Source organism: Symphalangus syndactylus, chromosome 20 (assembly GCF_028878055.3).
Source record: "Symphalangus syndactylus isolate Jambi chromosome 20, NHGRI_mSymSyn1-v2.1_pri, whole genome shotgun sequence".
Taxonomy (NCBI): Eukaryota; Metazoa; Chordata; class Mammalia; order Primates; family Hylobatidae; genus Symphalangus; species Symphalangus syndactylus.
In genome coordinates, this window is record NC_072442.2 from 66,232,729 (window position 1) to 66,246,411 (window position 13,683).

Genomic DNA, 13,683 nt, shown 5'->3' on the forward strand with positions numbered 1-13,683 from the left:
CAGTCAGCCTACCTTGATTGGTTTTGGCATATCCCCCACCCCCAAGCTGGCTTAGATATTCACGGATCTTAGTACAGAATCCAAATGTCCTCTGTATCTCCAAGTCAGATCTTCCTTGTCTTTACAGCAGGAGTGCCTGTCAACCATGTCATTCAGCTAGGCCTCACTGGCTCTTCCTCACACAGCCCTCATAAGACATGAGCACCACACTAGACACTTGGGGATGGTGGTCGGAGAGTAGTATCACAGAGCTCACAATCTAACTGTCCAGTGTGTAGTCTTAAAGGCAGATGCAGACAGAAAGAGCTGAGCGATGGCCCAGAACTGTGTCCACACCTGGAAAATGCCTTTGGTCTTGAAGGAGTTGTTATATCACAACATGGAAATACAGTTATTTAGTAGGAGGCAGGAAAAAAAAAAACACACCCTGGAACTTCAGAAAGAAGAAAAAAATGTACGGTAAAGGTAGGCAGTGGCTGGGATTCGTGAAAATGACAGTGAAAGCTTTAGATTTCTTCAAATATAAAGGTTAGGGAAATGAGAACTGGATACTCAAACACGCCAAGATAAAGAAGCCTGTCCCCCATCTACAGGAAGTTTATCCCTGACATCTAAATAGTCATGTTTTAAAATCAACAAGTTTGCTGGTTCTCAGCTGCCACTAACCAGAACCCCCAGTGGCTGCGGCCTACAGTGTAGACAGACTGTGCCCAGCCGGACTAAATGAAGACATAACCGCAAGTCCGCCACCAGCCTGACCCCTCCCAGTTTCAGGAGGAGACTGAGCAAAACACTATCCAGCTACATGAGTAGTAGACGAGATGCTTTAACCCTAGCAGCACAGGGTACAAAGGACCCCACATCTGAATCAGCAGATTCAGAGAGTAAGTGGTCTATGACCCAAGGAAACTCTAAGAATAAGAATGGAAACTTACCAGCAAGTTCAGCAGGACTTTTGGTTTCCCCCACCTCTCTCCCTCCCTGTCCACTGCAGTTACATATTCATGTCCACAGTCACATATTTTTAAAATTTGATATAATTATCTCCTAGAAATTACTGTATGTAGCCTCTTGGGATCTAAAGCAATTAAGTGAAGATAAATGTATTTCATAGAGCAAGCTGTCAAAGGATAAAGCAATTTCATTCCCCATTTGAAGTGGAGACTTGGGTCATGCACGGTTTATTTGAAACAAAGCCATCACCTAAAGCTGCTGATCTTATCTCTAACTCTGTTCTCCATTCCAAACTGCTGGAGATATGTAGCGTGGCACTGCCTGAAGTTATGACATCTGGCTCAAGGCCAGCAGAACAAGCCAGTTCTTCTAGGTTTCAAGCATAAGAGGACAAAAGTCATATTAAAAGAAGGTAACTATACAGGTGAAGTCTGTTAAACCCTAAAAAAGGGAGATGTTTCCAGGGTATTGGGAGTGACTACAGAGGCACCTAACAATGGGGAAGTTGTGCAAGAAAAGGCAGAAGAAACAGCCCCCAAATGGGGTAGGTAAAATACATGCCAAGGAACCAGATTTTTCTCTTCTGGGAGACACCAAACCAAACAGTGAGGCCTATTTCATGAAACAGCCTAAGAGATGGAAAGCACACCAGACTGACAATCAAGAGCTCAGGGTTCCAGTACTATAAGACTTTGTGAAACTTATGGAAAAGTGTCTGCTTTTTCTTTTTTCTTTTTTCTTTTTTTTTGAGATGGAGTCTCGCTCTGTCACCCAGGGTGGAGTGCAGTGGCGCGATCTCAGCTCACTACAACCTCGGCCTCCTGGGATCAAGTGATTCTCCAGCCTCAGCTTCCCAAGGAGCTGGGATCACAGGCGTGTGCCACCATGCCTGGCTAATTTTGTATTTTTAGTGGAGACAGGGTTTCGCCATGTTGGCCAGGCTGGTCTTGAACTCCTGATCACAAGTGATCTGTCTGCCTTGGCTCCCAAAGTGCTGGGACTACAGGTGTGAGCCTGTGCCAAGACCTTTAAAAAAAAAATTTTTTTTTTTGAGATGGAGTTTCGCTCTGTCACCCAGGCTGGAGTGCAGTGGTATGATCTTGGCTCACTGTCACCTCTACGTCCTGGGTTCGAGCAATTCTCCTGCCTCAGCCTCCCAAGTAGCTGGGATTACAGGTGCGTGCCACCATACCCGGCTAATTTTTGTATTTTTAGTAGAGATGGGGTTTCACCATGTTGCCCACGCTGCTCTCCAACTCCTGAGCTCACGTGATCCTCCCACCTCAGTCTCCCAAAGTGCTGGGATTACAGGCATGAGCCACCACACCCAGCTGGGAAACTGCCTGTTAACTAATTTTTTTAAAACTGTAACGGGCACTTTATTTTTGAGACAGGGTCTCACTCTGTTACCCATGCTGGAGTGCAGCAGTGAGACCTTGGCTCACTGCAACCTCTGCCTCCCAGGCTCCAGTGATCCTCCCACCTCAAACTCCCAAGTAGCTGGGACCACAGGCATGTGCCACCATGCCCAACTAGTTGTTGTATTTTTAGTAGAGATGGGGTTTTGCCATGCTGCCTAAGCTGGTCTCCTGATATCAAGTGATCTGCATGCCTCAGCCTCCCAAAGTACTGGGGTTACAGGCGTGAGCCACTGCACCTGGCCTGGCACTTTATTTTTTTAAATTCTTCATATCCAGGCCGAGTGCGATGGCTCACACCTGTAATCCCAATACTTTGGGAGGCCGAGGCGGGCGGATCCTGAGGTCAGGAGATCAAGACCATCCTGGCTAGCATGGTGAAACCCAGACTCTATTAAAAATGCAAAAAAAATAGCCGGGTGTGGTAGCACGCACCTGTAGTCCCAGCTACTCGAGAGGCTGAGGCAGGAGAATCGCTTGAACCTGGGAGGCGGAGGTTGCAGTGAGCCGAGATTGCACTACTGCACTCCAGCCTGGGTGATGGAGCGAGACTCCGTCTCAAAAAAAAAAAAAAAAAAAAATCTTCATATCCACATTGTATTCATTTTTATAACATGCAGTCAATGCACTATTTAGAAAGTAGTATTCAATTTTTTTAAAAAAAGACATTGAAACTGTCTTTAGGTGAAATCCATGCATGTCAGACCTTGTCTGAGCACTGCTTTTTACAGAAGCCTCGACAAACTGGAATTGGCTTTCAAGTATTAGTGCATTGGAATCACCTGGAGATCTTGTTAAATGAGATTGCTGGGCTCCACCCTCAAGTGTTTATGATTCAAAAGGCTGAGGTAGGCCCTAAAACATTACAAGTTCCCAGGTGAATCTGATGCTGCTGGTAGTGGCACAGAGAAATCTTGCCAGGAGAATGATCTAGAATTGCAGTTTAACACAGTAGCCACTAACCACATGTGGGTATTTCAATTTAATTACATGAAGATTTGTTTTTCTGTTGCACTAGCCACATTTCAAGTATTCAAAAGTCACATGTGGCCAGTGGCTACAATACAGGATGGTGCAGAAATAGTAACTTTCTATCATTACAGTATTAAACACTGCATCATTACATAAAGTCCTATAATATTTTGCAGCACTGGCCAAGAATCTATTTGATTGCACTAGTTTGTTTAGCTTAGAGAAAAGAAAACGTAAAGAGAATTTCAAGTATAACTAAGGTGTGTCAGATATAGAAAAAACAGACTTTGTGATTTTGAGAAAACTTTTTAAAAATCATTCAGTGGGAATTACAGGAAGGCAGGCTGTGTTCAGTTTGAGAAGGAACTTTTTATTCTTTTAGAGAAGCGGTCTTGCTCTGTCACCCAGGCTGGAGTGCAGTGGCACAATCACAGCTCACTGTAACCTTGAAATCCTGGGCTCAAGTGATCCTCCTGCCTCAGCCACTTGAATGGCTAGGACCACAGGTGTGCACACCATACCCGCTAATTTTTTAAACAATTTTTTGTAGAGGCAGGGTCTTGCTATGTTGCATGGCTGGTCTTGAACTCCTGGGCTCAAGTGATCCTCCCACCTTGGCCTCCCAAAGTGCTGAGATGACAGGCACAAGCCACCTCACTCAGTCTGAGGAGGAACTTTTTATAGTGACTGTCTCATAATAGAGTAAATTCTGGGGAAGCATCTGGAGCAGAGGCCATTGAGAACACTGGAGGACTATTTTTTCATTAGATGACAAGACTGGCCCTGATGTCTTCTAAGGAAACTTTTAACTCTATGGTTCTTTTGTAATCAATCTGATCCAATTTTATAGTTACAATCATTGTTCACCATTTCTTTGGAATCTAGGATACTTTTCTAAAGTATGTACTTCAGGTAGAAGAAACTTTGTTTAGTGAGGATATTTGGTGATAAACTCTATTTTGTTTTTGGCGGGGGGACAGGATCTCACTATGGCTGGACTCCAGTGCCTGGGCTCCAGCGATCCTCCTGTCTCAGCCTCCCAAGTGGCTGGGAATACAGGTGCGCACCAGCTTCTCCCAGTCCTTATTGTTTAAAAATGTCTTTATAACACCAAAGCACAAGTAACAAAATAAAATAAACCAGATTAATTGGACTTCGTAAAAATTAAAACATTCAAAAAAGTACAAGGACAATCAAATCACAGGAGGGAGAAAATATTTGTAAATCATTTATCTGATAAAGCACTTGTATCCAGAATCTAAAAGAACTCCTGCAAATCAAGGCTGGGTATGGCGGCTCATGCCTGTAATCCCAGCACTTTGGGAGGCCAAGGCAGGAGGATCACTGGAGCCCAGGAGTTCAAAACCAGCCTGGGCAACATAGTGAGACCCTGTCTGTCTATCTATCTATGAACTCCTACAACTTAATGTAAGCTATCTATCTATCTATCTATCTATCTATCTATCTATGAACTCCTACAACTCAACAATAAAAGACAACCCAATTTTAAAAGTAGGCAAATACGGCTGGGTGTGGTGGCTCAAGCCTGTAATCCCAGCACTTTGGGAGGCTGAGGTGGGCAGATCACTTGAGGCCAGGAGTTCGAGACCAGCCTGACCAACATGGAGAAACCCTGTCTCTACTAAAAATACAAAAAAAAAATTAGCCAGGCGTGGTGGTGCATGCCTGTAATCCCAGCTACTTGGGAGGCTGAGGCGGAAGAATTGCTTGAACCTAGGAGGTGGAGGTTTCAGTGAGCCAAGATTGCGCCATTGTACTCCAGCCTGGGCAACAAGAACAAAACTCTGCCTCAAAAAAAAAAAAAAAAAAAAAAAAGTAGGCAAATATTTGAATAGTATTCCAAAGAAATACCAATAGCCACTGAACACATGAAAAGCTGTTCAACATCATTAGTTATTGAGAAATGCAAGTGAAAATCACAATTGAGATACCACTTCACACATACTAGGATGGCTATAATAAAAAAGACAATAATAACAAGTGTTGGTGAAGATGTAGGGAAATTGAACCCTCATACATTTGCTGCTAGTGAGAATGTAAAATGTTGCAGTTGCTCTGGAAAACTGTCTAGTGTGGAAGTTCCTCCAACAGTTAAACACAGTTTACCATATGACCAAACAATACTATTTCTAGGTATATATATCTAAGAGAAATGAAAACATATGTCCACATAAAAACTCATATACAAACGTTCACATCAACATTATTCATAATAGCCAAAAAATGCAAACAACCTAAATGTTTATGAAACTGATGAATGGATAAACAAAATGTGGAATTACCATATAATGGAATATGATTCAGGCATAAAAAGGAATGAAGTACTGATATGGGCTGTGACATGGATGAACCTTAAAACATTAAGCAAACCAGAAGATGCCAGATACAAAAGGCCACATAATTATATGATTCCATTCGTATGAAAGAAGCAGAAGAGGCAAATTTAGAGAGACGGAAAGTAAACTAGTGGTTAACAGGGGCTAGAAGAGGGGAAAATGGAGATAACACAACAGGTAGAGGGTTTCTTTTTGAGGTGATAAAATGTTCTGAAATTAGTGGTGATTGTTGTATTGCTCTACGAATATAATGAAACAACGGAATTGTGTATTTTAAAAGGTTGAACTTCATGGAATGTGAATTACATCTGAATAAATTGATTAAAATTTAAAAAGGGTATTAAAATGTCTTCACTCTTATTTTGTAGTTAGTAAATAATAAATTGTATCTTTTTAAGCTAAAGGGGTTAAAAGTATTCTTTTAGATTTTTTCTCCACAACTGTACTGGGGTATAACTGAAGTGTACTAAAACTGCACATACTTAAAGTGTACAATTTGATCAGTTTTGGCTGCAGTGGCAGGATCATGGCTCACTGAAGGCTGAAACTCCTGGACTTAAGGGATCCTCCCCACTTAGCCTCCCAAGTAGCTGGGACTGTAAGCGCATGCCACCACGGCCAGCTTTTTTTTTTTTTTTTTTTTTGAGATTGGAGTTTCACTCTTGTTGCCCAGGCTGGAGTGCAATGGTGTGATCTCGGCTCACTGCAACGTCCGCCTCCCGGGTTCAAGTGATTCTCCTGCCTCAGGCTCCCGAGTAGCTGGGATTACAGGTGCCTGCCACCACGCCCAGCTAATTTTTGTATTTTCTTTTTTTTTTTATTAATTTTTTTTTGCACACAAAAACAATAAACATTTTCTAAAAATACATACAAACAAAAAGATGCGTATTAAACATATTAGGAAGGTTGCACATGGGAAGTTGGGGAATAGAAATGGGGGGTGGGAATTAAAATAAATGAGAGAGGGACTTTATATGGATCAGTGATAATAACTCAATCCTCTATTTGACAAAGAAGAAGCAGAAGGAAGAGGAAGAAAAAGAAAGTGGGATAAAGGATCAGAAAGGGAGGAAAATAGAAAAAATTAGAGTATGACTCCAGGGTAGACCTGTTTTGTTGTCACTGAGTTGGTTGGTTGGTTTGTCTGTTGTATTTTTCATATGTTTCGCCATGTTGGCCAGGCTGGTCTCAAACTCCTAGCCTCAAGTGATCAACCCACCTCGGCCCCCCAGAGTGCCGGGACCACAGGCGTGAGCCACCACGTCCAGCCCCCACATTGCTTCTGGCCTCCGAGGTAGACCTCCCAGACGGGGCGGTCGGGCAGAGGCACTCCCCACATCCCAGACGGGGCGGCTGGGCAGAGGCGCTCCTCACTTCCCAGACGGGGCGGCCAGGCAGAGACGCTCCTCACTTCTTCCCAGACAGGGCAGCCAGGCAGAGACGCTCCTCATTTCCCAGACGGGGCGACCGGGTAGACGCGTTGCTCATTTCTTCCCAGACGGGGCGGCCGGGCAGAGACGCTCCTCACTTCTTCCCAGACGGGGCGGCCGGGCAGAGGCGCTCCTAACTTCTTCCCAGACGGGGCAGCCGGGCAGAGGCGCTCCTCACTTCCCAGACGATGGGTGACCTGGCAGAGGCGCTCCTCAGTTCCCAGACGATGGGTGGCTGGGCAGAGGGGCTCCTCACTTCCCAGACGATGGGTGGCCGGGCAGAGGCACTCCTCACTTCCCAGATGATGGGTGGCCGGGCAGAGGCGCTCCTCACTTCCCAGATGATGGGCGGCCGGGCAGAGGCGCTCCTCACTTCCCAGACAGGGCGGCCGGGCAGAGGCGCTCCTCACTTCCCAGACGATGGGTGGCCGGGCAGAGGCGCTCCTCACTTCCCAGACGGGGCGGCCGAATTTTTGTATTTTCAGTAGAGACGGGGTTTCACCTTGTTGACCTCGAGACCAGGCTGGTTTCGAACTCCTTACTTGAGGTGATCTGCCCGCCTCGGCCTCCCAACGTGCTGGGGTTACAGGCGTGAGCCACAGCACCTGGCCATTAATTTTTAAATCTTTTTGTAGAGATGGGGTCTCATCATGTTTCCCAGCCGGGTCTGGAACTCCAGAGCTCAAGTGATCCTCCTGTCTTGACCTCCCTAAGTGGTGGGTTTACAGGCATGACCCACCATGCCTGGTCACCTTTGTTTATCCTTTACAAGATAGCTTTGTTGGGAATGACAATTATTTACTTTAAGTATATTAAAGGCTGTGGGCTGATTTCCATGGAACTGTATCCATGGGAATCCTTTGTGGCCTGAGTTGAAGCTGCTTTTTTCCAGAGAGGACTTGTCTTTGCTTCTGCGGGTTACCCTGGGACACTGTCAGACAGAGATCACTTTAAATTAAACCATCTGCTGCTCAAGGTTTTTCAGAGTACATAAGTAGTATGAATTCAGACTAAAAACTCAGGTGAGGGTTAGCTCATGGTCATAAAATGCTCACCATGAGGTTTCCTAAAGCTGGAATCCCAGCTTTAGGCAGGGCCTCCTATATCATTCTTCACCTAGGGTGCATCCCACGCTTTCAGGCCCGCTTGCCATAGTCCAAGCAGCTTTTAGTGAGTAAGCCCAAAGCTTCCACGGCTTGACAGAAATCATCAGGGCAAGCACCAGCCAGCTTTGACACTCGCTTACTTTTCAGAAATCTTTTGTTCATTTAGTTCTTAAGATCTGCAGATTTCTCGTTTTCATGCCAGCTCAGGATGCGTTACATTATAGTTAGCATTTTATGTTATTTATTTATATTTTTATTTTTTTGGAGACAATCTCTCTCTGTCTCTCTGTTGCCCAGGCTGATCAGTGGGGTGAAATCGGTTCACTGCAACATCTGCCTCCTGGGTTCAAATGATTCTCATGCCTCAGCCTTCTGAGTAGCTGGGACTACAGGTGTGTGCCACCACACCCAGCTAATTTTTTTTTTTTTTTTGTCTTCTTAGTAAAGACAGGGTTTCGCCCAGGCTGGTCTTCAACTCCTGAGCTCAGGCAATCCACCTGCCTCAGCCTCCCCAAAGTGCTGGGATTACAGGCGTGAGCCACTGTGCCCAGCCTATAGGTAGCACTTTAGCTGTGTTAACTGAGAAGGTTGTTCAGTGTATCTAATCCTACCATACAACTAAAAATGGAAGACCCTATTAAACTCCTTGAGTTCTAAAAACCTCACGTAGGGTGGGCGCAGTGGCTCACACCTATAATGCCAAAACTTTGGGAGGCCAAAATGGCGGAGATCGCGGCACTGCACTCCAGCCTGGGCGACAGAGCGAGACTCCATCACACACACACACACACACACACACACAAAGCATATAGCATACCTTTGCATCAGAAGCCATAAAGATGCTGATGTACCTTCAGAAATAAAAACAGAAAAGAAAAAACAAAAAGCAAGAAGCCATAGAGAGGAAAATCCATTCTTGTTCATCCATTCTGAACTCAATTAGGTGACTGTTGCTAACTGGAATAGTTTCTGGAAAGCACAATCCACCCTGAAGTTTGGGTCAATGTAGATTCCAACTGTCTGCAACTGTTCCTGAGTAGATGAATGATGCTCTATCTAAATCTCAATATATGTTCCATGTCTTTTAGTTATTCAGATTAGCATCTGAATAACTAAAAATATTATTTAAAATAACTAAAATCTTTAGGGACTCCTTTCCTAAATATTTCTCTTTGTTGAAACAAAGAAACAACAGGAGAAAAAGGGCCTAGAAGATATGATTAAATGAACTAAAATAATATATGTAGGGGGTTATAATTCTCAAAAAACAATAGTAATGCAAAAATATGCTTAAGTAAAACCTAGTGAAGCATATGCAAGCATGAACTCCGGTGCCTGGCACATGCTAAATGGTAAATATCTGTTAGATTACATGCTTACTTTAGATGGGCAGGTGATGGGGCCAATGCGTTCACATCCCTAAACAATGCTGAGCAGACTTTGTGACCATCTTCAGGGGAAAACCAAGTCAGAGACTTAACCCTTGCCCTAGTTCAGAAGAGGCAACCCCATACTGGGAGATGAACAGATATGAGTAAGTAGGTCACCTGTGCTCTGTTCCCCTTACCTACCAAAAAAACATACAGCCTTCGGTCTAAGACAAAAAGACTGTAAATTTGTTTTCCCTTCAGGTTTGGCAAAGAATTTCAGTAACAGTGAATTTGATGGCTCAAGATAATAATGCCTTTTTTTTTTTTTTTTAATTGAGACCAAGACTCTGCCACCCAGGCTACAGTGCAGTGGCGTGATCTCAGCTCACTGCAACCTCCACCTCCCAGGTTCAAGTGATCCTCGAACTCTTAAGCTCAAGTGATCTGCCCACTTCAGCCTCCCAGGTAGCTAGGACTACAGGCGCATGCTGCCACGCCCGGCTAAGTTTTGTATTTTTAGTAGAAATTGGGTTTCACCATGTTGGCCAGGCTAGTCTTCAACTCCTGGCCTCAAGTGAGCCACCCACCTCAGCCTCCCCAAATGCTGGGATCACAGGTGTGAGCCACCACGCCTGGCCTGAATTGTATTTTTATAGAATCTTTACAAAGTGCTTTCACAGAGCCGATCTCCTTTAATTCTCACAACAGCTCTTTGAGCTGGGTTGGGCAGTTAGGGGTTTCCTCATTTTATTGAAGAAGATACAGAAGCCCAGAGAGGTTACAGGGATATTTCATTTTTGCTTAAAAAAGAAAGAAAATCCAAAAGAAGGTATATATGAGATAGAGCTTTTGTTCATTTGGTTTAGAAAGCTATAGATTATAGGGGCCAGAACAGTGGCTCACACCTGTAATCCCAGCACTTTGGGAGGCTGAGGTGGGTGGATCATTTGAGGTCAGGAGTTTGAGACTAGCCTGGCCAACGTGGTGAAACTGTCTCTACTAAAAATACAAAAATCAGTTGGGCGTGGTGGCAGGTGACTGTAATCCCAGCTACTTGGGAGGCTGAGGCAGGAGAATCGCTTGAATCTGGGAGGCAGAGGTTGCAGTGAGCCAGGATTGCACCACTGCACTCCAGCCTGGGTGACAGAGCAAGACTACATCTCAAAAAAAAAGCTATAGGTTATAGGCCACACAAGTAGCTTATAGCAAGTTAGGATCAGAGCCTAGGTGGGCGTAGTGGTGCACACCAGTAGTCTCAGCTACTGGGAAGGCTGAGGCAGGAGAATCACTTGAGCTCAGGAGTTCAAGTCCAGCCTGGGCAACATAATGAGACCTTATCTCTTAAAAAAAACATCAGAGCCAACATCTGACACCTTAATGCTCAAGCATTCCAAGGCCAATCAATTCAGAAAGGAGAAATTATACATTTAAAATGAACACAACAAATAAGCACACGAAAAGATGTTCAACATCACTAGTCATTAGGAAAATGCAAAATCAAAACCACAGTGCAATACTACTTCAAACCAATACACCGACTAGGATGGCTGTTACTAAAAAACAAAGTGTTGTGAGAATGTGAAGAAGCTGGAACTCCTGTGCACTGTTGGTGAGGATGTAAAATAGTACAGCTGCCGTGGAAAATGTATGACGATTCTTCAAAAAATTAAACACAGATGACTGGGCACGGTGGCTCACGCCTTAAATCCCAGCGCTTTGGGAGGCTGAGGTGGGCGGATCACTTGAGCTCAGGAGTTCGAGACCAGCCTGGGTAACATGGTGAAACCCCATCTCTACCAAAAATACAAAAACTTACCTGGGTGTGGTGGTGCACGCCTGTGGTCCCAGCTACTCGGGAGGCTGAGGTGGGAGGATCGTTTGAGCCCAGGAGGTGGAGGTTGCAGTGAGCTGAGAGTGTGCCACTGCACTACAGCCTGGGCGACAAAGTGAGACCCCATCTCAAAAAATAAAATAAAATAAAATAAAATAAAATAACACAAAATAAAATAACACAAAGTAAAATAATAAAATAAAATAAAATAAAATAATTAAACGTAGAGCGACCATAGGATTCAGCAATTCTACTTTCTACTTCTGGGTATACACCTAAAAGAATTGAAAGCAGGATCTCAAAGAGATATTTGTACATTTACGTTCACAGCTGCATTATTCACAGCAGCCAAAAAGTGGAAGCAACCCAAGTGTCCATCAACAGGTGAATGGACACACAAATTGTGGTAGATATATGCATACAACAGAATATTATTCAGCATTAAAAAGAAATGAACTTTTGCCACGTGCTACGGCATGGATAAACTGTGAAATCATTATGCTGAGTGAAATAAGCCAATCACAAAAGGACAAATATTTTATGATTCCACTTATATGAGGTTCATAGAGTAGTCAAATTTATAGAGAAAGGCTGGACACCATGGCTCATACTTGTAATCCCAACACTTTTGAGAGGCCAAGGTGGGCGGATCACTTGAGGCCAGGAGCTCAAGACCAACCTGGACAACATGCCAAAACTCCGTCTCTACTAAAAACAAAAAAATTAGCCAGGTGTGGTGGCAGGCGCCTGTAATCCCAACTACTTAGGAGGCTGAGGCAAGAGAATTGCTTGAACCCGGAAAACTGAGGTTGCAGTGAGCTGAGATGGCACCACTGCTCTCCAACCTGGGAGGCAGAGTAAGACTCTGTCTCAAAAAAAAAAAAAAATTCAGAGAAAAAGTAAATAGAATGATGGTTGCCAGGGGCTGCAGGGAGGGAGGAATGGAGACTTATTATTTTATGGGTACAGTGTTTGAGTTGGTGAAGATGAAAAAGCTCTAGAGATGGTTGTGGTGATGGCTGCACAACAGTTTGAATGTACTTAATGCTGTAAAACCCTACACTTAAAAAACTAGTTAAAATGGCTGGGCAAAGTGGGTCACGCCTATAATCCCATAACTTTGGGAGGCCGGGGAGAGTGGATCACTTGAGGTCAGGAGTTCGAGACCAGCCTGGCCAACATGACGAAAGCCCGTCTCTACAAAAAATACAAAAATTAGCCGGGCGTGGTGGTACACGCCTGTAATCCCAGCTACTCGGGAGGCTGAAGCAGGAGAATCACTTGAACCTAGAAGGCAGAGGTTGCAGTGAGCCGAGATCACACCACTACACTCCAGCCTGGGTGACAGAGCGAGATTCCGTCTCAAAAAAAAAAAAAAAAAAAGGGGTTAAAATGGTAAATTTTGTCTTATGTATATTTTATCACAATTAAAAAAAAATAGAATGAACATTACTTAAAGAGTAAGACTAACCTCTCTTCCTAACTCCTCACCCTCTTGCCTCTTCTGGTATTTGACATTTTGCAGCTTCTGGTATTGACAACACAAGGAAGAACAGGTAAAAGCTACCAGTGAACGAAGGGCTGTCCTGTGACCCCCATACACCCGGAGCAAAAAGCAACCTAGGCAGGGCTTGCAGGCACTCCTTGACATTGCGGTCTGACTGGCAAGGCCAAATATTGTCCTCAGCTCTGTCTGTGTGAGATACGGAGGTAAAGAAAGAAACAACAAAGGACTCCTTCAGTTGTCTTTTTATGGGTTGGGCCCTCCAAGCAACAGAGCTGGCTCTTGGTCCTAAGAGGCTAAAACTTGCCTTATATCAAAATGTAAGTCAGTGGCAAAGCACCAATTCCAGCATTTCAGTTCTAAGTCCACAGGACTTTAATGTTCCCACCGGGAGGATCCTGCTCATGTTTTGTAATCCTAAAAGGCAGAACTGCCTGTTTGTTCATGTTCAGTTTAGCAGGAGGGCTAGAAAAGAGACAGGTTAGATTCTGAAAGAGTGCCTTCTCCCTCCAGCTGCATCCAGTCTAGAGCAGGGGTCCCAGCCCCCGGGGCTGTGGACCGTGGTACCAGTCCATGGCTTGTTAGAAACTGGGCCGCACAGCAGGAAGAGAGCGGTGGAAGCAAGCAGGAGCGCCTGAGCTCCGCCTCCTGTCAAGTCAGCAGCAGCATTAGATTCTCACAGGAGCGGAGTGCGAACTCTATTGTGAACCACACGTGCAAGGAATCTAGCCTGCGTGCTCC

The 13,683-nt window shown here is 44.5% G+C and overlaps 1 protein-coding gene across 7 annotated transcripts in view; it reads right to left on the reverse strand.

The window, feature by feature from the left end:
- The window catches only part of SMG6 (SMG6 nonsense mediated mRNA decay factor), a 248,399-nt gene that overhangs the window by 74,373 nt on the left and 160,343 nt on the right, over positions 1–13,683 (reverse strand). Inside the window, exon 15 of one of the 7 annotated variants that reach the window (XM_063629635.1) lies at positions 3,070–8,062. The exons of 5 other annotated variants lie outside the window; for them this stretch is intronic. In XM_063629635.1, the coding sequence (XP_063485705.1) occupies positions 7,880–8,062 (183 nt within the window). In that variant the 3' untranslated portion in view covers positions 3,070–7,879. Of the gene's footprint in view, positions 1–3,069; positions 8,063–13,683 lie in introns of those variants that run through there. One more of the 7 variants, XM_063629636.1, reaches the window with a different exon arrangement.